Source organism: Dermacentor albipictus, chromosome 7 (genome assembly GCF_038994185.2).
Source record: "Dermacentor albipictus isolate Rhodes 1998 colony chromosome 7, USDA_Dalb.pri_finalv2, whole genome shotgun sequence".
Lineage (NCBI taxonomy): Eukaryota > Metazoa > Arthropoda > Arachnida > Ixodida > Ixodidae > Dermacentor > Dermacentor albipictus.
The window spans coordinates 22,482,421-22,504,189 of record NC_091827.1 but is presented as its reverse complement, the minus strand read 5'-3'; the positions used below and the strand labels follow the sequence as shown (position 1 = coordinate 22,504,189).

Here is a 21,769-nt window from a genome sequence, read left to right as displayed (position 1 = left end):
CCTCCTTAGTACACATGTAGTCGCCACTCCTTGCGTAGCCTCTGAGATGCGTGGCGTGCAGGTGCGGGCTAACGCTGACAATCATTCACTCCCCACGTAGATTCGTGGCGCAGCGTTAAAGCCTAAGGCAGTTGTGCTTGAGGTTTAGGGAGCCGTGTAACGCGGGTTCGATTCCACCCCGCAACAGAGAAATTTTAAAGGATTTTTCAATTGAAAAGTGGCGTAACGCGGATAGACATGTAGATAGATAAATAGATGGATAGATCGATAGATCAAAAGTGGCTGAAGTGCGCTTTGAATGTTATTCGCATCAACAGAAAGTATTAAAAGAATCTGTCCGCAAAAACGCCCTGAAGACGCCTGACATCGTTTACAGTCTTTCAACCATTCGCGATACTTATAAAAGCGCATCATTGTATTGAAAGCAACCCGGGCATACATCGACTGGGAAGAGGGTTCATTCTCATTTCCCTGATGGGAGCATTTGTGACGTTTGTCAACGCTTTTCCTGGTCCACTGACCCATGAAGGTCTACAAAGTGCACCTCGGAACTTCAATTCGGCACTTGTGACCACTCCCATGAGAAAAGAGTAGGCATTCGTGAGTGCTACTCCAAGTCATAGACGGCGTGCGAGTTTCATTCATCACAACGTATGCCTGTGCATGTTGAACCACATACACAAGGCAAAATGTGTAAATATAGTGGGTGGCATATCTAAACGCAATTCTCATCTCTGGTTCTATTTCCTATCGGAACTGAGGACATATGAAATTCGGCAAGTGCGCTTCTGCACAGATATTTTCTGACCTAACTAAGGTGGTAGACCTTGGCCCAGAATCGAAAGTACGGGGTCGGCGTGCTGGCTGGTAACATCATATCTGCCGCCATGTGTCCCCGCACAATTTAATCTTTTAAAAGGCGTGTCTATTAGCTATGCTATTAACGGGAACGCATCCCTCTTGCTAAGGGCACGTTAAACGAGCGGGACAGCCTACCTACGAAATTTCGCATATCGTCTACTGTTCTGTGTCCTTCATTAGGGCTCTAAAGTTGTTGCTTCATGAGTGCATTCAGCTTTCTCAGAGGCTGCTCCAAATATTACTGCAACTTGGCTGTGCTTGCTTGCCGCATGTTTGTAGTTCAATGATTTTGGAGCAACTTTTGGAGGCACTCGTTCCTGTCCTCGACGGCCTTCGCTAGACGTTTTACCGGAAATAATTCTAACAGTTGTCAGCAGCCTCGCCCCTTTGTGCTGCAATGGAATGTCAGGTCGATGCGACCACGCCACGCTGATTTATCCCTTCGACTAGTCGCTATGAAGACTCCTCCGGACGTTATAGCGCTTCAGGAAACTAACGTAAGGAAAGACGAATATCGATTGCCAGGCTTCGTGGGTGTCCACAGTAACACTCGATGCGCGGAACCAGCTTGTGGCTCTTTCCAGTGTGTGGAGGCGGCGCATACGCGCAATGCTTCAAAAGCATCAGTGTACGTTCGTGCTGACTTGGACTTCGCGGTTATTGACACAGACGGCCTCTGTGACGATGAGTTTGAGTGTGTAGCTGTTACTGTGAGCGTCAGAGGTGTGTGTACGACGGTGGCAAGCATATACAACAGGCCTACACGTTCTTCCGATACCTCGCTACTTGAGGGCTTAGTGTCTCGGTGTGGTGCATCGTTTGTGTTATACGGAGACTTTAATGCCCACCATCCACGATGGTGTAGCCGTCCCCAAGACAATCGTGGGGAAGAGATTAACGAGTTCATTATCAAGAACGATCTCCAAATACTGAATGACGGTTCACCTACATTTATTGGTAGAGGAAAGGAGCATTCCACTATAGACCTTGCGATAACAACGAGAGATGTGTGCTTAGCCTGGTCATGTGAACCCGACCCGTGGGGCTCAGATCACCTACCCATTTGGTTAACACCAACACATACTGCGGGTCGCCAGGATGTCGTTTATACGGTTACTAACTGGGACAAGTTCCGACAGCTCATCTCAGAGGCACCATCTCAAGACAGCCTATTTAAATTTATGAGTGAGTGCTTACAAAAAGCTACAGTACAACGAAGACGGAATATCGGCAAACCAAACCCCGATCTAAAGCTTTTGCGGCTCCGCGCATGTCGACGGCGCGCTTATAGACGGGCACAGCGCTCTAAACGACGCACCGACTGGACTATATACAATCGCCTTGATGCAGCCATACGGCGGCATACAAAACAGCTTCGTCGCAAGAGCTGGGAAGCTTTGTGTAGTTCGTTGCATACTGGAAGTGGTTTTGGAAATGTATGGCGCATACTGAAGGCTCTCCGCACTCCTGAAATCTGCAAGAATCCAACGGCTACATTGAGCATAGCGACTGGCCATTCACCAAAGGTAATAGCAGAGGCATTTGCAGACATTTTCGTCACTCCTGCATCCAGAGACACCACAATTAGCGATATTCCTTCTTTGACAACTCACAGCACCGTAACCGCTTCCTACGGTCCAGCTTGCCACATGGACGAGGCAGATTTCACTCTTGAGGAGCTGCGACACGCGCTGAGCCTCTCCAAACGCCGCACTGCTCCAGGCGCAGATGGTGTGACGTACCAAGCATTGCGGAACGTTGATAAGAGTTTCCATGACCGTATGTTGGACGAGTACAATGAAGTATGGAGAACCGGTGTAATCCCTGCTGAGTGGAAATCGTCTGTTGTAATACCAATTTTAAAGCCCGGGCGTCCGGCAAGACACCTCAAGTACTACCGACCAATATCCCTAACTTCAAACATCGTCAAGTTAATGGAGCGAATGGTCTTGTTTCGCTTAGATGTCAGGCTAGAGGAGCTGAATTTTTTCCCTGATGTCATGAGTGGCTTTCGTCGCCGCCGTTCGGCTCTGGACAGCATATCAGACCTTGTCTCAGCACTCGAATTTGCTAAAGAAAACAAGCATTCCGCCTACATGCTCTTCCTAGACATACAGCAAGCTTTCGATTCAGTTCCGCATAAGGCGATTATTTTCGCACTTGCAACCGCGGGAATTTCGGGTCGTCTACTCCAGTTTGTGCATAATTTTCTATCGGAGCGCCGCATGAAAGTGCGTGTCGGAGGAGTAACCAGTGGATACCGAAATGTGAAGTGCGGTGTTCTACAAGGCAGCGTATTATCGCCGCTTTTGTTTAACGCGGTACTCGCCGCGCTTCCAAATCGTTTGCCTCGAGACACTGACTTCCCTGTGAGCATAGCTGTCTACGCAGATGACATTGCTCTGTGGATAAGCGGCCCTTCGCACCTTGGTCCGCGGCTTCGTGCAAGCTTGCAAAGAGCTCTCAACGCTACTTCGGAGTACTTGGGTGAAGTTGGCCTGCTCATATCACCTGCTAAGTCGGCTGCAATAGCATATCACCCTAAACAACGCGCTCGTCGAACAATGAGCCGACTGTATCTTGACGAAACGCCTATAAACTGGGTGCGACAACACCGTTATTTGGGGTTAATTGTGGATGATCGCATCTCTTGGCGTCCTGCCGTTAAATCTGTACGACGCAAATCGCACTGCCTTCTTAAGTATGTGGCCGCCTTGACTGCTCGAGGTGCTGGTTGCGACCAAACAACGGCTCTTCAGGTGTACCAGTCATCTGTACTCTCAGGCATACTGTACGCATTACCAGTTTTGAACATACCACCTAGTTTGATGGCCCAACTGGAGCGAGATCATCGCGTTGCCCTTCGACTAATGCTTGGCTTACCTCGCGAGGCGCCGTCTATTGCATTACTTACTGAAGTGCATCAGTTACCCCTGAGGCTGCAAGCAGATCAGAGAGCTCTATATCATATTGAGCGTCTGCACCGCGCATCGAATGGTCAAGCGCTCCTTGATCGTCTGATTCACCGCCCATTATCTCGCATGGGAAAAATGGCGGCAGTATTTATGGATATCACTACCATTTCTGATCATGCTGCTTCAGATACGTCTCCGCCTCCAAAAGGTATCACGAGACATGTATACCCCATTTTCCTCACAATCCCTGGCATGCACAAAAAGTCTGATATGGCTGTTTCGGCAATATTCCAATTGGCTCAATCACACTTGTTCGAAAAGTTTCCAGATCATCTTCAAGTTTTCACAGATGCATCTGTACAGAGAGGACGCCAGGTGGCGCCGAGGAGTGCAGACGTGTTCGCATCGGCTCTGTCAATAATCTTGCCTAGTAGCGGTCAAAATCATGTGACCACCACGGAATTCGCAGGATTTGTGTAGGAAGACACCAGGAACGCGCTGATACCCCCTTTTTTGACAAGTGGACCCGGTTTCTTCCAAGAAGATAAGACCACCACCCGAGCATGCCGGCCCGCCACGCTAAGCCTAACGGCGTAGCGGAGCGCGGACCCCCGGCAGTCAGCTCCCGGCCCAAGCGTAGCGCCGCCACGGCCCAACTTCCAACGGACAACGACCCGGAAACAGCCCAGGACACCATGGACACGGATGACCAAGCCATCGAAACCGCGGGATCTGCGGCCGACGCTGAAGAGGACTTCCTCTCGCCTGACGAGGTTACACAGGGGGAATCAAACAGCGACGCCGACGACAACGAGGAGAAAGACACAGCAAGGGAAGACGACGAAGCCAAGAACGGTCAGTGGCAACTTGCACTATCTTTGCGAGAAGGAAAAGGTTTAAGAAAACAATTGCGAGCAGCCACTGATGACAGCGGAGCTCGAGGCGACGGTGAGGGCAACAGCAACTGCATTGCCAGGGCGCCTGCAGGAGAGCGAGCTAAACGCGGCGTAGCGTCTATAAGAGCCCGACGGCAAACGCGCGCGGCGCCGCTGCCCAGAAATGACATGAAAATTATCATGCGTCCCAAGCCAGGGCTAGTTGTAAAAGAACTTAAAATCTACGAAGTTGCGCGAGCGATAGAGCGTGCAAGCGGCGACCCGGCGACCTGCAGGAGCGATAAATTTTTGCTTCGCCTCCGCAACGGGTCAAACATAATCATTTTAAGTAACCCATACGAACAAGTGGCGGAGAAGATCGTGAAGATCAAAACGCTGGAGCTCAATGGCACTAAACATCCGATGAACACCTACATAACCACCCCTGAAGGGTACCTTAAAGGAGTGGTACACGGACTGGAACGCGAAACCCCAGAAGAGGAACTTTTAAGTCATCTCCGAGTGCGCACTCAAGGAGTGACAATCGTCCAAGCCCGGATGCTCGGCAAGTCTGAAACCGCAGTGATAACGTTCGATGGACCGATAGTGCCACGCTTCGTCTACTATTACGGTGGCGAAATGCCATGTGTGCCTTATCAGCCCACAAGACAATACTGCAAACTGTGTAAAAGTAAGGGACATAGAACGGACGTTTGTCCAACGCCCACGGCACAGGCGTGCAGCAATTGTTGGCTAAGGGACCCTCCTGAGGACCACACCTGTGATCCAGAGTGTGCCCTGTGCGGGGGGGCTCATCCCACGGCGGCATCGGAGTGCACCAAGAAACTCAAACGGGTCCCCCAAAGGGGCAGGCCACCACTGTCGCAACGTCTACGCCGACCACAAGCCAACGGCATCCTCAAGAGACGCTGGTTCAGCACGGACCGTGAGGACTCTGCATCACCAGATGGGGCCCGTTCCAGGTCCCGATCCAGTTCCCGATCCAGGTCCAGCTCCCGAGACCGCTCCAACTCCAGGGACAGTGGCCAAGAGAGGGGCCAAACAACAAAACAACAGCAGAAGAGCAAGAAGACTGTGAACAAAGAAGGCAAAAACAAGGTGAGCTGGGCAGCAATCGCCTCCCAACCCCCACACCAAACAACACAACTCACACGCCTAGAACGCGAACTAGAGCTCATGCGAGTGCGAATAGGAGACCTAGAAAGAGAAAATAGGCAATTGAAAAAGCAACAAATGCAGCAACCACAACGAGAACCTAAACCAGTTCAGACAGGACAGAAAGGACAAAAACTAGCGAATTTAGAAGGCGACACCGTAATTACCTTGTCGATGTTGAAAGAAACCATAAAAGAAGTTATACCCACAATCGTTGAGCAGGTGATGATTCAGGTAGATCGAAAACTAGAAGCTCTGGACAAGAAAATCCAGGCACAACAAATAGAATTTACGAAAGCACTGAGAAAACATGCCACAGGCAGCAGCATAAGAGAAAAGGCAGAGAAAGTATACAACAGGCCAGGCTTGTCGGCCATGACCCAGGCGACACACAATGCCTAAACATCAAAAGCACGCTTCCGAAGAGTGCGAAATATGGCAGTGGAACTGCCGCGGGTTCCGGCGTAAAATGGGACAATTGTCGCAGCTGGTGATGACACAAAACAGATCACCAGCTATCATTGCATTGCAAGAAGCCGGAACAAACCCAAAATTACAGGGATACGAAACCTTCAATACCGAAGGTGAAAACTGGAAGGTCGCAACATTGGTGGACAAGAAAGTAACGGCAATATGTCACAAATCCATAGAAGGAACGGACATTCCGCATATAATAACCGAAATCACATATAAAGGCACCAGAGGAAAGAGTGCCTTCATAATTAATGTCTACAGCCCGCCGAGTCAGAAAAGAGCAACGTTCGACAAACTATTTCAAGAGGCCGCAAAAATGGCGAAGGGGAGACCTCTAGTGATAGTTGGGGATTTTAATGCCAGGCACTCAAGCTGGGGGTATCCAACCCAGAACAATAAAGGCAAAAATATCATGGGACAAATAGAAGCGCTCGGCATGACACTTCTAACAGACCCTGCAATGCCAACAAGAACAGGGAATAGTATCTCCGCAGACACAAGTCCGGACTTAACAATAACCAAAAATTGTCCAAATGCGGAGTGGTGCAACACCTTCGAAAATCTAGACAGTGACCATTGCATTATAAGCACCACAATCCGCACAGCTCAAATCCGCAAACAAATAGGTACAGCTAAAATAACAGACTGGCGGGCGCACAGAGAATCACTTAAAGAACATACCACGGACATAAATGATTTAGATAATTGGTGCGAATGCATACGAAATATAAAGCAGAAACATACCAAAACCATCACCAGGACAGACAAAACACCTGAAGTGGACCCTCACCTATTGCATCTGTGGGATGCAAGACGAAGCCTGACCAAAAGATGGAAGCGACAGAAATGCAACCGCAAACTCAAAATGAAAATCAAAGAAATAACCCAGAAGGCCGAGGAATATGCTAATCAACTTACAACAGCCAACTGGGAACGCTTCTGTGGATCACTTAATGGAACCCTAGGGACGGCAAAAACGTGGAATATCCTCAGAGGAATGATTGACCCGCTCAAAACCAGACGCGAAGGACAAAAGAACTTGGAGCGATTGCTACACTCGTACCCAGGCACAAAAGAAGAACTCCTACAGGCAGTCCATAGAAAATGCTTCGGTAACAAAGCCCCGATACCCCCATACCAAGCTGATTACATCGGACACCCAAACCCAGAAATGAATGAACTCTTCACGGTAGCAGAAGTTAAAGCAGCAATCGCCAGTACAAAACGGAACACAGCGGCAGGGGCAGACCAAATATCAAATGCCATGATTAGAAACATGAATGATGAAGCCATAACAGCCCTTACGAACTGTATAAATGATCATTGGGTCAAAGGAACGATACCACAGCAATGGAAACATGCTGTGATAATCATGATTCCAAAACCAGGGAAGAAATTTACTTTAGACAACCTTAGGCCCATCTCCCTTACATCATGCCTAGGAAAGGTGTTCGAAAGGTTAGTAAACACTAGACTCCAACGTCACCTTGAAGAAAACAACTTAATGCCTGATACCATGTTTGGCTTCAGACCACATCTGTCAACGCAGGACATACTCCTGCTTTTAAAGGAGGAAGTCTTAACGAACGTCCCCAAGCCTGGAGAACACATTGTCATGGCTGTCGACATAAAAGGGGCCTTCGACAACGTAAGTCACAAAGGGATACTGGATGGACTTGCAGAGACCAGCTGCGGTCAAAGGACGTACCAGTACATCCGAAGCTTCCTCAACCAGAGAACAGCAGTTATAAAAGTAGGAAATGATGAATCTGAAGTCATCCATCCTCCCAACAAAGGAACGCCACAGGGTGCGGTGATTTCGCCTACACTCTTCAACATAGCCATGATTGGACTAGCTAAAAAACTCCAAGAAATCCCCGACGTCCATCATTCCCTATACGCGGATGATATAACGATATGGATAACCAAGGGCAACTTGGGAGAGAAGGAGGAAAAGCTCCAATGGGCAGCCAATATAATAGAAAACTATACGCAACAAAGAGGACTCCAGTGCTCTGCGGAGAAGTCGGAACTCATTCGCCTCACAAAAACAAAAAAACAAAGAACTGACCCGAGACTCAAACTCGAGATCAGGCTGGATGGGAAAATTATTCCTGAGAGGTCAATAGTAAGAGTGTTGGGGATGTGGCTGCAATCTAATGCCAGATGTTTACACACTTTAAACACGATCAGAAAAACAACGCAACAAATTAACCGGATGATAGCCCGTGTGGCTCATAATCGGACAGGAATTGGGGAACAGGACACCCTCAGACTGGTGAAAAGCCTGGTCATCAGCAGACTAATGTACTCCCTTCCTTACCATACCATGAACAGGGAGGAAGAAGAAAAGGCTGATACAATAATACGGATGGCATATAAGACAGCCCTGAGGTTGCCACGCAACACTTCAAATGAGAAGCTTCTAGCCCTCGGCCTCCACAATACATTTCATGAGCTGGTTGAGGCCCAACTCATAGCGCAGAGGAGTCGATTGGCGCAAACGACAGTCGGCAGAGCTCTTCTCCTAAGAGTCGGCCTTGGAGGATGCATACAAATACACCAAAACGCCAAAGGTCTACCCTGCCATATTAGAGATTTGTATGGCGTATCACCAATACCACAAAACATGGATCCGACATTACACGCAGGAAGGAGAAAAGCTCGAGCAGAATACAGACAAAACGACAAAATACTCGGACACTGCACGATTCACGGATGCTTCACCATATCGGGCCAACGCAAAGAACATGGTGGCAGTTGTCGTAAACCGTAAAGGGAAAATCACGGCCTGTGCTTCGGTTTCCCGAGCAACCATTTTAGAAGCCGAAGAGATAGCCATCGCCTTAGCTATACGAGAAGGCATAGAGCGCAATGCTCCACTAACAATAGTCACAGATTCTCAGGCCGCATGTAGAAACTATCAGAGGGGACAGATCAGCGCGAGGGCATGCCGGATACTTACCGAAATCAACAGAGACCTTGACGTCAGGTATACCCAAACGATAACATGGGCCCCGGGACACGAGGGTGTTACTGGGAACCTCCATGCAGATGAGGTGGCTCGAGGTTTTACTAATTGCCGAGCTGCCCATGGCAACATGGTGGAGGACCCGACACCCATCGATCCAAGTTCCCAAGCCATCTTGCAGCACTACAGGGAAATCAGAAGGCTCTACCCAGCCCCGCATAGGAACCTTTCAGCCATGGACTCAGCGACGTTACGCAGACTCCAAACAGACACATACATAAACCTACATAAATTGCACATATACTACCCAACAGCATACAAGGACATATGCCCGTGGTGTGGGAGCACACCAACGCTCTACCACATCACATGGGAGTGCACAGCTCACACAGAAGAACAAGAAGATAATAACACGAGAGCGAGGTGGGAGGCATTGCTATCCAGCTCCGCCCTTGGGGATCAGCTCAGGCTCGTCCGCAGGGCAGAAAGGATGGCGAGGGCCAGCGGTGCCTTGGAATAGGGGCCCGACCACACGGCGTTACCCCGTTTTAGGGGCAACGAAGTTCTTTCAACGAATAAAGTTTTGTTCTTCTTCTTCTTCATCTGTACACAACGACGGTCAAGGCGCCTCTGCAGCTTTTTACTGCCCTTCAACTCAAGTACGACGTATCTTTCAGATACCTCATCCAACTTCGTCAACAACTGCGGAACTAGCAGCGATTAATGTTGCATTGAAATACGTGCTGGAGGAGTTAATTACATCGAAGGTCGTCATCTTTACGGACTCCCGTGCTGCCCTTAGCAGGTTACAACGCAGTGAGCTTGATTGTCCACTTGTGCGCAGTATTAATGACTCTGCGAGCAAAATTACAACACGTGGGGTATCTCTCGTTGCTCAATGGATACCTTCACACGTAGGAATCACCGGAAATGAAGAGGCTGATCGGCTCGCTTCAAGTTGCGTTCATAACAACTGTGACTGCCCAGAAATTTTGTGCAAGCTTGATGACGCTCGTCTGCTGATTCGTCGCCACCTACTCAAGCAGCATCCAGATCAGCGCGTCGCAAATGGAACGTTCCCGCCCCGTGTTCGTGGTCGAGGCTGGCCTCGTCGCGCTAGAGCACAACTGCTCAAGCTAAGGGTTGGTTGCGTGAACGTGCACGAACGTTTATACAGACAAGGGCGTGCGGAAAGTCCATTGTGTACGTCTTGTGGCTGCTACGAGACACTTAAGCACCTTATACTTGAGTGTCCCGCTTTCAGTGCCCAGCGCATGTCGCTAGTGAGAAACTATCATCTCCTTGGCCTGCGGTGTGCGACACTCGAGGAATGTTTATACCCCAGTGGCTGTGCATCTAAACGTGATCAGGCCCATCGCGCCCTACTAACCTTTATAGAAGTAACTAACTTAGGTTCACGTTTGTAGCATGAACATTGAACATTCTGTAGTAGCGTGACTTTCAGTGACCGGCCCTACTGTGTGTGATCTGTACTGTGTTCTAAGGCTTCTTCCTTCGAAGATGGGAGGTGGCGGGTTCAAACACCTTATAGTGTATATTGTGAACCGACTAACGGTGAAACGATGATTACGTGCAGCTTTACTTGGCGTCTCATCGTGGAGAACACAATTAGCCGCATAGCGAACTAGCCATGGATGTGGTTGATAATTGTGGAGGCTGTTCAACGCGGCGTCACTTTAATTCCGGATGCTGAGTTCTACTTTAGTCTTTAGATTTGTCCTGTTGCAGTGTCCTGTTGCTCTCCTTTCCTCTTTCCGTTTTCCTCCCCTCCTTCCTATCCTCTATTTCTGTGTTGCTGTCACCTCCCTTCAGAAGAGTAGGCATGCGTTGTGCCCCTTCCGGTGGCAGTTGCCAGCCTGCCCCTCGCTTTCCCTTTCCTAATACGTGTGTATATGTGTATATGTGTTCAAAACAAATAATAATAATAGTTCAATGCTAAAGAATGAAGACGTCTCGCCTTTATGTTTGCGCGTATTGTAAGGTGCGCTCTTTTTTTTTTTCCTGGTGTGAAAAGCGAGGGATAAAGCTCAGGTTACTTTCGCTAGACGAGCTTCCACCACATGCTCGCCTTACTAAGTGTTGAGAAGTGCCAGCGCTATGTTTAAACCTAAGCGGCGCATCTAGAGACTCACTAATCAGTGAGGCAATCTACGAGTCCAAAGGCCGCGCTGTCACCTTTTCAGCGCCTTTCACCATCGACGCTTCGGCTGCGGATCCAGAAATTCCCATCGGATGCAAAGGTTCGCTTGGCACAGCTTTTTTTTGCACGATATTGCACTGATTCAGGCGTGCGTCATGGTGTCCCTTGCTTCTCAGGTCGTTTACGCCGGAAGCATCCACCGTTGACAGGGCTCATTACAACCCCTTGCCTAATGGAACCTGGTCCACTTCCGTCGCGTTGCACCATCTTTCTCACGCTTCTGACTAAAGGGTGGCCGCCGGATGTCACTCGCTCACACCAACGGGTGGCGTTCGGCTGTTGTGTAAGACAACCGTTGTCATGTGCAGTATGCCAAAGGCGTGGCTTGAAATCAGTTAGCGCGACGATGGAAAGAATGATTACACACTGAGGGGGAATGTGGGTATTGCTCGCTGTTGCTGAGAATACGGTCGATGGTTTGACTCGTGTCCTCGGTGGCTGTACTCTATCGTAGGCTCGATGTCTAGTCACTAAAGTACTTATGCGTAGGGTCATCTGAAACAACCTAATATGGAGAGTTTTGTGGAGTATTATCTATGACGTCATCCCGAGTGTTCAAGGTGTTTGTGACGTTGATTTCACTCATTCAATCAACGAATCAATGATTCAATCAAATATATCAATCACTCAGCGAAACATTCAGTCATTCATGCATTTTATCGGTCTGTAAATCAATGATTTGATTGGTAGACCAAATCATCGGCAATGGAAAGAGAAAGAGACGAAGTTATTTTCAGTCTCTAGGGCATGAGCAATTTGTAGAAACAGGCACAAGCCAATGCATTAAGGAAATATATTGGTATTGTGAATATATGGCCGACCAATGGCGAACAGTTCCTAAAATCGCGATACTTCTTGCCCCTCCCCTCCCCCACTAGTTTTGTAATATTATGAAATCCTAAGAAAAAACGTAATGCGTTGCAGTGGCTGTATTATTATAAGAGCTGGCATTCGGGCGATTTGGTACAGATACAGAATAGAAATAAACATCGCAACTTTTACGCCGACCGTAGGACAGTGCTTGTGTTTGTATTCCTTTCCTACATTGTGCGTAAACATTGTGCGTAAACATTGTGCTGTTCATTTATTTCCATCACATAATTGTAGCGCTACGCAAGTCCGGCATTGTGAAAACATAATTTCATATCTTGCACACTTGCTTGTCGATTGCGCCCTTGTGGGTTTATGTGCCTTGGCTTAACAGTTCTCAGAACATTTAATACTATTCCAGCTTACAGTAAGGCATGTAAGATTTTTCCTGTTTTTCGACAAAAACCAACGTTAGTCCACGCCTCACTGAGTCCGCGGCTGGGCATTGATGGTGCCTTTTGAAGTAGGAAATGGCGTGCGTCATTGCAGCGGTACGCAGTTGTTGTCTCGCATTGACAATGCTCTTTCTTTAATTTTGGCAACCGGCTTTCTAACGAACTTTCGGCGTGCTAGTTGCATGATCAATGGGTCTGGGATTACAGTCAAGCTGGCATCCTTTGTTTGGCATGCTGCGTAGAATGGCGCGAGAACAATGCGGTTTCATTTTGCTGACGTGCGTCTTCAACTGGATCACGCACGCGAATGGATGTCTTTTTGTCGGTCCGTTCATTCACGCGGCATAACCCTTTCCTTTTGTTATGTAGCCGCAGAGAGGTAGAACGAAACAATGGAGATGCTGTGATGGCTGCCAGCTACCTAAATCGAATGTGGCGCTAGGCGCCGCGTATTCTGTACCGGCGCCATAACATCGGGTCTGCCAGCAAGTTCTACCATTCCCATTTTTATGTGCTTTTTGTTTTGGCAATGGTTGAAGGGTGCGTAACTTAAGCTCCCACAAATGGCATGTCTGCAGGTACTTCACCGTGCACGGCTACGTTGACATGAAGAAGAAAGATCTACCTGCGTTAATTCGGAAATTTTCTTTATGTTTGTCTTCTAAGAGTGTCCTGTTTTTTAGTGTTTAGGCATTGCGTCTAATCAGACTCTCGCTCAGACTTCCAGCAAGTGTAAGTATGATACATGAGAAAGACTGGCATTGGCGTGTCGATCGCAGTCAGCGTGCAAACCTGCATGAATAGGCCTGAGTGTGAGCTATGAAACATAGTGAGGAAGAAAAAGAAATTAAAGCACGCTACGCGCCTCTGTAGAACAACTAAGGTTGATTCCTGCAGCGAATGTTGGCAATGTGTATTTTTATTTTGCGGGAGGAGAGAGACATAGTGAGGAGAAAAAACAATGGTAGAACGCTAAGCACCTCCGTAAAACAGCTGAGGTTGATTCCTGCGGCGAATGTTGACAATGTGGTTGTTTATTTTGTGGGAGGAGAGAGACAACGAGATTCTGCTTATTGAGAAATAGAGCGTCTCTTTCTCGGGCAGGGAGGCTACTCCTAAATTTTGATGCTATCTGAGTGACGTTATGCCTAAGAGGTTATAAAAAATTAATTCAGATATAGAGAAGCATAGGTGAGGTATGTAGCGCTGGTCCATAGCAGCGTAACATATGCGGAAATGTTTGATTGTGCATCAGCGTCGGGGCGATGTCGTGCTGTGGACCCTGCGGCGTTATGTTATTTTGGTTACGTATTATGGTTTATTAGGGGACACACATGCACACACACACACACCAGAAAGCACTTAATGGCGGTGCACTTGTGCATAACAGTGTAGTCATCGTTTTTCTTGTTTGTAGGTTTAGCATCTTCTAGAAATAAATTATTATTCCTTGTGACCATCGGCGAGAATGCTTGTCTGTAAACGCGTCATATGTTTGCGCCTCGAATTGGGAAACAGCGCCAATAAAGAGTCTTGGTCCATTTGTCATGGATCAGTTGGACTGACTGCCTTAAACAAAAACGTGCGACAATGTTTGCCACCTTGTGTTTAATGATAACTTGAACCCGAAAGCTATACGAGTTGGAGGCATGTTTCACGTTTTTCACAGAACCGAGCAGTAATTAAACGCCTGTTCGACATTCATTATCTTTTATCAACTATGTCCAATGCCCTTATAATGCAGTTATTCTAACAGAGGATAAGTGGCTACGGCATATACACGATGTTTATGGAGCATTCGCACACGCACATGCTCAAGCGCTGAAAAACAAGGCGTAGGCGTGCTTATTAAGGCTGCCTAACTATGGTTCGTTAGCGGGGTTAGCGCAGTGAGGAAATCGAGAACAACTCACCAAACATGTTTCGGCAAAATATATTACAGTCAGTTTCCTTGCCTGATTCTGAGCGATGTCCCTCATGCATGTTTGAAGTACATCTGAATACTAACGTAAGTGTCGAGAATAAAAAGAAAATGGAGTTCTATTTCGAGCTCAACCACATAAACACTAAATATAGGAACAAGAGAAAGAGAGAGAGAGAAAATGATAAATTAAAGGTAGGGAGGTTAACCAGGACTGAGCCCGGTTGGCTACCCTACACTGGGGAAAGGGAAAGGGGAACGGAAAGATGAAAAGAAGAGAAAGTCCACTGGAGATATCAGTCGGTCACTCAGTCCAGATCACAGGTGCTGACCCAATCCAGTCGCTTTCAAATATCGCAGCAGCGCTTTTGTGGCCTCTTGTAGAAACATAGGAACAATGAGTTGGTAATAGGGCAATGCCTTCAGATTTACATTTATATGGCTTTACTACTAAGCAGGAAGCGGTTCTGCAGGCAAAAACAGAATTCTTTGCAAGCACATATGGTTTCGTAATCAATTACCTTCGTATACCACCTTCGTATACCTTTTCGTATGCACGAAAAGCGAATCGTGCATTACTGCAATACTTGAGGTACACCGGTTTAAGAGACCGTTTATAGTGTCCCTGTGCATAGTGTCCCTCCCACACGTACTCTGTGCTTACTCTCTCCCTTTCTTCTTTTTTCTATTACCCTTTCCCCCACCCCCAGAGTAGGGTAGCAAACCGGATACTCTTCTGGTTGACCTCCCTACCTTTCCTGTCCTTGCTTTCTCTCTCTCTACCTTCGTATACGTAAACTTTGTCTTTTACTGCCTTATTAGACATATGCACTGAAATGTCTGTTGTTACATTTTGCGGCTAAATTCGCTTCCTCCTTTCATGAAATTTGAGAGTGGTGAAGCCGTCTAATAAAAATGCACAGTTTTGTTTCACAGAGATCAGTGCTGCTACTGGAGCTTTTCCAATTACCGTAATTAATTGAGAGCTTTGCGCAACACCCCGTAGCATTTGTTCCAAGCAGACGCCCTTTAATGAGCTCATGTGGTTAAAGGCTGTGCTCTCGAAAATAAAGATCAGTGAGTCATGCATACTATGCTTTAGGTTCTTGTTAGACTAAAAAAGGCGCTTACGGCTAAGGTTTAGATCCTGCAACACCATCCTACAAAGCAGCTAGGGCGCTTTGATCTCGCAGCTTAATGAGGCACAAATAATTAGTACGTACGTGCCCAGACATCTATTATCGCAGCCCCTGGGAGGAAAGTAGATCTCGGGAAGGTGCTCGAGTTCGCAAAACCTTAAAGAAGAATAAAATTGCCAGATAATTGTAATGGGTCATTCTGCTAACATCCAGGTAAAAATTCGAGGCGTCGTCTACTTTCGTCAGTTAGGATGGGGAAAGTCCGATTAATTAACTAAAACGTTCCTGTTTTGTTGTTTTTTGGTAAGCGTTGAGTGCCACGAAGTATGGCCTCAATTTATTGTTCTGAGGGTAAAGGAGGGGTGGGGCAGCAGGACTGATAGCCTAAATATTAGAGCCCTGCGCACCCGCAACTGTAGTTTATTCCTTATTTTCATTGACATGATGTAACAGAAGCGGTTGATGCCTTTTAGGTGCCGCCCGCTCCTCCTCCTATATATATATATATATATATATATATATATATATATATATATATATATATATATATATATATATATACTGAAGAGATTTTGCGCCAAAAAAACACAACACACACAAGAAAGACGACGTTGTGTTTTTTGGCGCAAAATCTTTTCAGTATGCAAGATCACCAACTAGCCCAGCAGCTAACTCTTCTAATATATATATATATATATATATATATATATATATATATATATATATATATATGTATATATATATATATATTGTGTGTGTGTGTGTGTAACACGAAGCCCTGGACTTAAGTGCCCACTTAAGATGACCACATATACAAGTGCATATGCAAACAACGCGTACTTCAATTCTTCGTGGACGCATAGTTCTTCGCTCGCAATTTCACAACGGATTTGTTTCCGTTCAGTGGATGTGGTTCCTGAATTTATTTAGAAGGGTTCCTGCTAAAGTTCTGTGCTTACTGTGCTTGAAATACCTTCTCATTGCTCTTATGAACAGCTAACAATTAGCATTCTGCCAAACCGATACACCTCTGGAGTACCCCGAATATGCTATTTCTCTCGGAAAAACTAAAATGTCCAGCAAGTGTACAAAACGATTGCTTCTTAGGCATCCCCTATCTCAAATGAGCGTGCATTGCAGCACGGCGCAAGACTGATCGGGCATGCGGTTCCTACCCAACAACAGATTTCATTGCCTCGCAATTACGCGCGCTTTGCTCAACACTGCTGGACTTCATTACCGCACGGTTAGGACAGCCACTGACAAGAAATGTTCACTTTTCTTGTCTAGCACAAGACTATAAACCTCTTTCAGAAAACCTTGCTGCAGGCGGCTTATATCATATGGCTTCTGAAATCAGCTAGTGGTCGACGATGGCGCTCAGCTAAAATGTACGATTGCCGCACCGAGTGAGGAAAACGTGTCCCTTCACCAAAGAGCTACGCTACGCATTAGTCGCTTTACGCTGTCACTTTCTTCCAGTTAGCGACCTCATAAATATGTTTTCTTATTAGGGGAACTTAAGATTGCTGACTTTAGACCTGCTGTTCATCGCGCTTATTCGTTAATTCTAATGATGATCAGACAGTGGCTTCCAGACTGCTATTATCGCTCTTGCCCGCGTTCTTTCGCAAAGTCTACACGGTGACTAATAACACTTTTTGGAAGACAGTAGTGCAGCAAATTTCTTTTCTAGGCTCCTGTTCTGGGACCTATCACGCATCATTATTAATGCAGAAAAATTGCTTTCGCAAGTATCTCGTGAACTGACATGGACAAACTCTGGTATTGGGCATAGACGCCAAGACAAAGCACAGAAGCCAGCCGCGGCTTTGTTGCCATAAAAAGACGACTAAGCCCGGAAAATTACTGCCAGGCACGCTACCGCGACTAATAAGTGCTCCCCACCACTTTCGCCCTTCTCGAACGCACGCGCGAGCTCATAAATGAGTGGGCGGACAAAGTTGATCCCCAGCGCACAAACAAAGTCGCTAATGTAGATCGAGCCGGCACCTCACAAAGTTCTTGCCACACAACTACAGCGTACCCTTCCGAAGCCACTTTGATTTCCAATAATGAACAGACACTTTCAGCCACTCTCTGCTAACAGGAGCAATCCGTATTATAGAAGAGGCCTGCGAGCTGAGAGTTTTCCCTAGGAGCCAAAACGCAAACGCAGTAATAGAATGGTAAACAAAGGGCTCTGAGCCTAGCGGGTGTGCCTTTGCGTTTCCCAACGGCCAAGGCCCCAGCCGTCTCCACCGCAGATCGATCGATATTCGACTAATATAAACAGAGCAACGCTCAACTCCAGGCGTATATCGTGACTGCGAACGAGTTCTCTGTCCAAATATCATTTTTGTGTTACCGGTCGAGGAAGGCGGATCTGCGCACGCCACTGCTAAGTGGTATACTGTGTTCAATAAGCACGCTGTTGCTGATCGCTTCTGAAAAGAAACTAGTGCTCTTGGTCGCGGTAGCTTTCTCCTTGTACCATATGCAAATTGCAATCAGGAGGGTAACGTTGCGAGGTCACCACGGTGGAAACAATCGGGAGACCTGAGCTCTGAACGCACTCGCTGCAACCGCAGCACGTTCTCACAGCGGATACTGCCACCTTCTCACGAACCGCCTCTTTGCGATGCGACAGAGTGTTGGCTTCGGCTTTCTGTGGCCTCCAAAATACGTGTACAGGCTCGACAACTCTTGGAGTCTGCTAGCGCAGGATGCTGAGCACAAGTTAGCATTGGGAATACTTTAAAAAAGGCAATAACATAACCTCGCCATAGCTTAGTAGTTAACGTGTCCGCCTGGAAAATGCTACATGACTGCCGGAAAAGTTTGCCAAGTGAGGATGTTTAAGTTTTTGGATTGTTACAAACATTAATTAGTGGCTCTAGTATTTCAGGAAAGGAAATTTTGTACTGTTCTGAACCGTTAAAAATAATCTGTCTGTTCGCACGTAAATGGAACAATGCATTGTTTTACAGAATAAATCTGAAGTTAAGTACAAAACTGTACTGTCAAATTTATTATTATATCGTTATGTTTTCCTGATTGCTTGCTTTCACGTAAATGTGGCAGTCGTCCGAGAAGTATTGCTGTCTTACTAACACGCACTGGGTGTCACTTCAAAAAGAAATGACTTGTGTGCTTGATTGTTTATTGTTTGTTTATGATCATGATGATGTGCCGAATCTTCTTTGTGTGCATTGTTTCTCTCGAGTCCTGCTTTGCTGTGCCTGTCCGAAGTGCAGCACGAAGAGAAGGCCCAGTCAGGAGACAGACTCCTTCATTTTCTCTTCGTGAGCGCTTCCGGAACTGTCCCAACAAGCATAGAATGAAACAAGAAAAAATGAAATGAAGTTGAGAATGAACAGCGAGCCTGAATGAGAGTACATGATAGCGACAACGGTGGCGCGACGAAGACAACGTGACCGAAACATGCAACGCATGAAAATCCGACTTCCTGCTATTTGACTGCTGCCACACTGAGATCTCCAATGTCGTCTTGTACAAATGAGATTTCGCGCTCGCTTTTTTCAGAACCTGCGTTCGAAAGACCGATTATGAAATTGCAAGGAAGCTAACTAGGCCGAGTCTGGCTGGCTTCCCGGCTCGGGGAAAGCGGAACTTAGAAAAAGGAGAACAAGGAGAGAAGAAAAGTTCACATTTCCGTTCAATGTGCGGGAGAAGGCGAAGGCTCCGAATTCGAACCGTAGAAAGAAAGAAGAACCGCCAGCGTCGTCTTGTGCTGCTCTGACAGTTTTAGGAGAAGCCGCAGAACGCCCTCCAAGAAAAAGTCAGTGCGGCAAACCATTTTACTATTTGTGCACGTAAAACTAGACTTTCCCTAAAGTTTGTTATATGACAGTTCTTTCTATTTCTGCTGCATAAAATTCTTTTCCATCTTGAAGGCAAACAAAGCGTAGAGCTGTTCTCCGTGGCAGAGCAGACGACGAATTGCCCAGCGCTGACGAAGCGACGTGAATAATTTTCCGGCAACACCCGAAATGTAAGAGGTGTGGAAATCAAATGAGGCAGTGTTAAGTGCTACTTTAAACTTACCAGGCTAAATAGGCAGGCACTCGCTTTTCCGCAGTTCTGAGCATCGCTCGGCTTAGGGTCGCACACCTAATCCCAAGATACCAATTGTTCCTTGGGCATCGTCGCGGATATACGGTTGATGCGAATATTTTTTCGTAGCTCACCACGCAGTGAATAAAAAATGCGCCGCAAATCCCACTCTCACCGATAACGCGAATCGCGTATGCACTTGGGGTGTAAATGAGACCATTATAACCCTTCTGGGGTTGAGATGAGTGCGGATTTATTGAGGAGCCTTAGTGCCGTTGGATGCCGGATTACACGGCGTCGATTGCAAACCTCCACTGTGCAAATAAGGAATCGTTTCACTGAACCCATTCTATTCCCTGCCATCGCCTCATTGTCATGGGTAATATTCTAATAAATCTTCTGTCGTTTTCCGCAGGACAAGCGCAGCCTCCGAGTTTCACCAAAGACAGACCTCGCGAACATTGCACAAACGCAGATCGCGCTTAATGGGATGACTGAAAAGAAAAAAAATAAACTTCGGGAGGCTGCCAGTAACAACGGAACGCTTTTACCGCCTCTACGCGACTTCGCATGGCTGGATGCCCGGCATACGTATAGAGCGTAGGGTGAGAATGACTCTTATATGCAAATTTGTAGTGGGCAGGAGAAACGAAGTGCTCCGTTCATCCAGCGCCGGTCATCTATCCTGGGCTCACTTTCAAAGAGCTCTTTCTCTAATGAACGTCGAATTGAACGCGTCGGTTGCTCTTGAGTTCGCGTTCGAAGCGAGTTTTGGGTTACCGTAAGCAGCATTCATCCAGGACCATTTCCGTTCCTGAGAAGGCGCTGGTCTATATATGTTGGTAAACTTTTCCAGCTATACGCTGGAAAATTCTTGGTGATATAGTATGCGCGAATCTAATCCAGTATCCAAGCGCATCAAAAATACTTCTTTCAAGGTTCAAATGTTTTCGCGTTGTAGGATAGCCGTCTGCTTGAAGTATCACGCTTATTGGACCAGAGAATAAATTACGGAAAAAATTTGAAACGGGGTAACGCCCAATTATGCCTAGATACGGTTTTTTACGGTTTGCGTCACGGAGGGCACCTTTGGTTACGCACTATGCTCGTTTACGGTCATTGCAACACGAGTTTCAAATAGCAACTTACAAACAAAAGCAAACAGTTAAACGTCTAGCATTGAAGCTTGTCACGCAATAACAAAGTAACCAGTCTGGGGAAACTGTCAGCAAGCATGCGTAGAAATTCATAATTTATTTCTGCTTTTCTCCTTGTTTTTGACATATTGTGCCTGGATGACTTTACGCCTAGCTTATCTTTCTCACATTAAAGGAATGTCGTGTCGATTAGAGCAGGCTCGTTTTTAACCGCTTCATTTATCAGACACAATGGCGCGACAAAAGTGCAGTTTGAAAATGCCCCTAAAGTATGGCCACACATTCCAACAAAGTTTGTTCCGTAAACGACACAAATGTAAGTACAAAATGCCCTTACCAACGAACAGTTCTGATCTTTCTTTCATAGCTGATAGTTTTATCATGTACACATGGCCTGCAAAGGAGGCAACAACAACTGCCACTGAAGAATAATTTCAATGAATATCTTTATGTAGGCAAGCTCTCTAGGCAGCCAAATATTTATTTACATGATTTTTCTCTCTCGTATTCGATGCAGAGTGCCTGGATATTTTCCCGCATTGGTCAGCCTTCTCGCATGAAATAAAAAAGTCGTATGGTTGGAGCCGGATTACAGTGGCATCTTATGCGTCATTTGTCTCCTCCTTATTTCCTAGTTTTATTGCATCTACACTAACTCATTACCCGACTATCCTAACTTTAAGTACGTTTATTGTAAGTTATGTCCACTTCCCCTTT

The 21,769-nt window shown here is 46.7% G+C and overlaps 1 protein-coding gene across 1 annotated transcript; it reads left to right on the top strand.

Annotated features, from left to right (window-relative positions):
• Window positions 1-4,339: 4,339 nt before the first annotated feature.
• Window positions 4,340-11,639, top strand: LOC139047502 (pre-mRNA-splicing factor 38B-like). Its single transcript, XM_070521313.1, has 4 exons — window positions 4,340-4,631; window positions 5,442-5,770; window positions 7,851-7,949; window positions 11,580-11,639. Exons 1-4 carry the CDS (start codon window positions 4,340-4,342, stop codon window positions 11,637-11,639), a joined length of 780 nt encoding a protein of 259 aa, XP_070377414.1.
• Window positions 11,640-21,769: the final 10,130 nt, after the last annotated feature.

Bases quoted from the DNA above. Each gene is read 5' to 3' on its own strand.
- LOC139047502 (XM_070521313.1), top strand. From the start codon at position 4,340: ATGCCGGCCCGCCACGCTAAGCCTAACGGCGTAGCGGAGCGCGGACCC. The intron at 5,771-7,850 runs GTGAGCTGGGCA...CTGTCAACGCAG, and splicing joins ACAAAGAAGGCAAAAACAAG to GACATACTCCTGCTTTTAAA. The intron at 7,950-11,579 runs GTAAGTCACAAA...GCACTGATTCAG, and splicing joins TAAAAGGGGCCTTCGACAAC to GCGTGCGTCATGGTGTCCCT.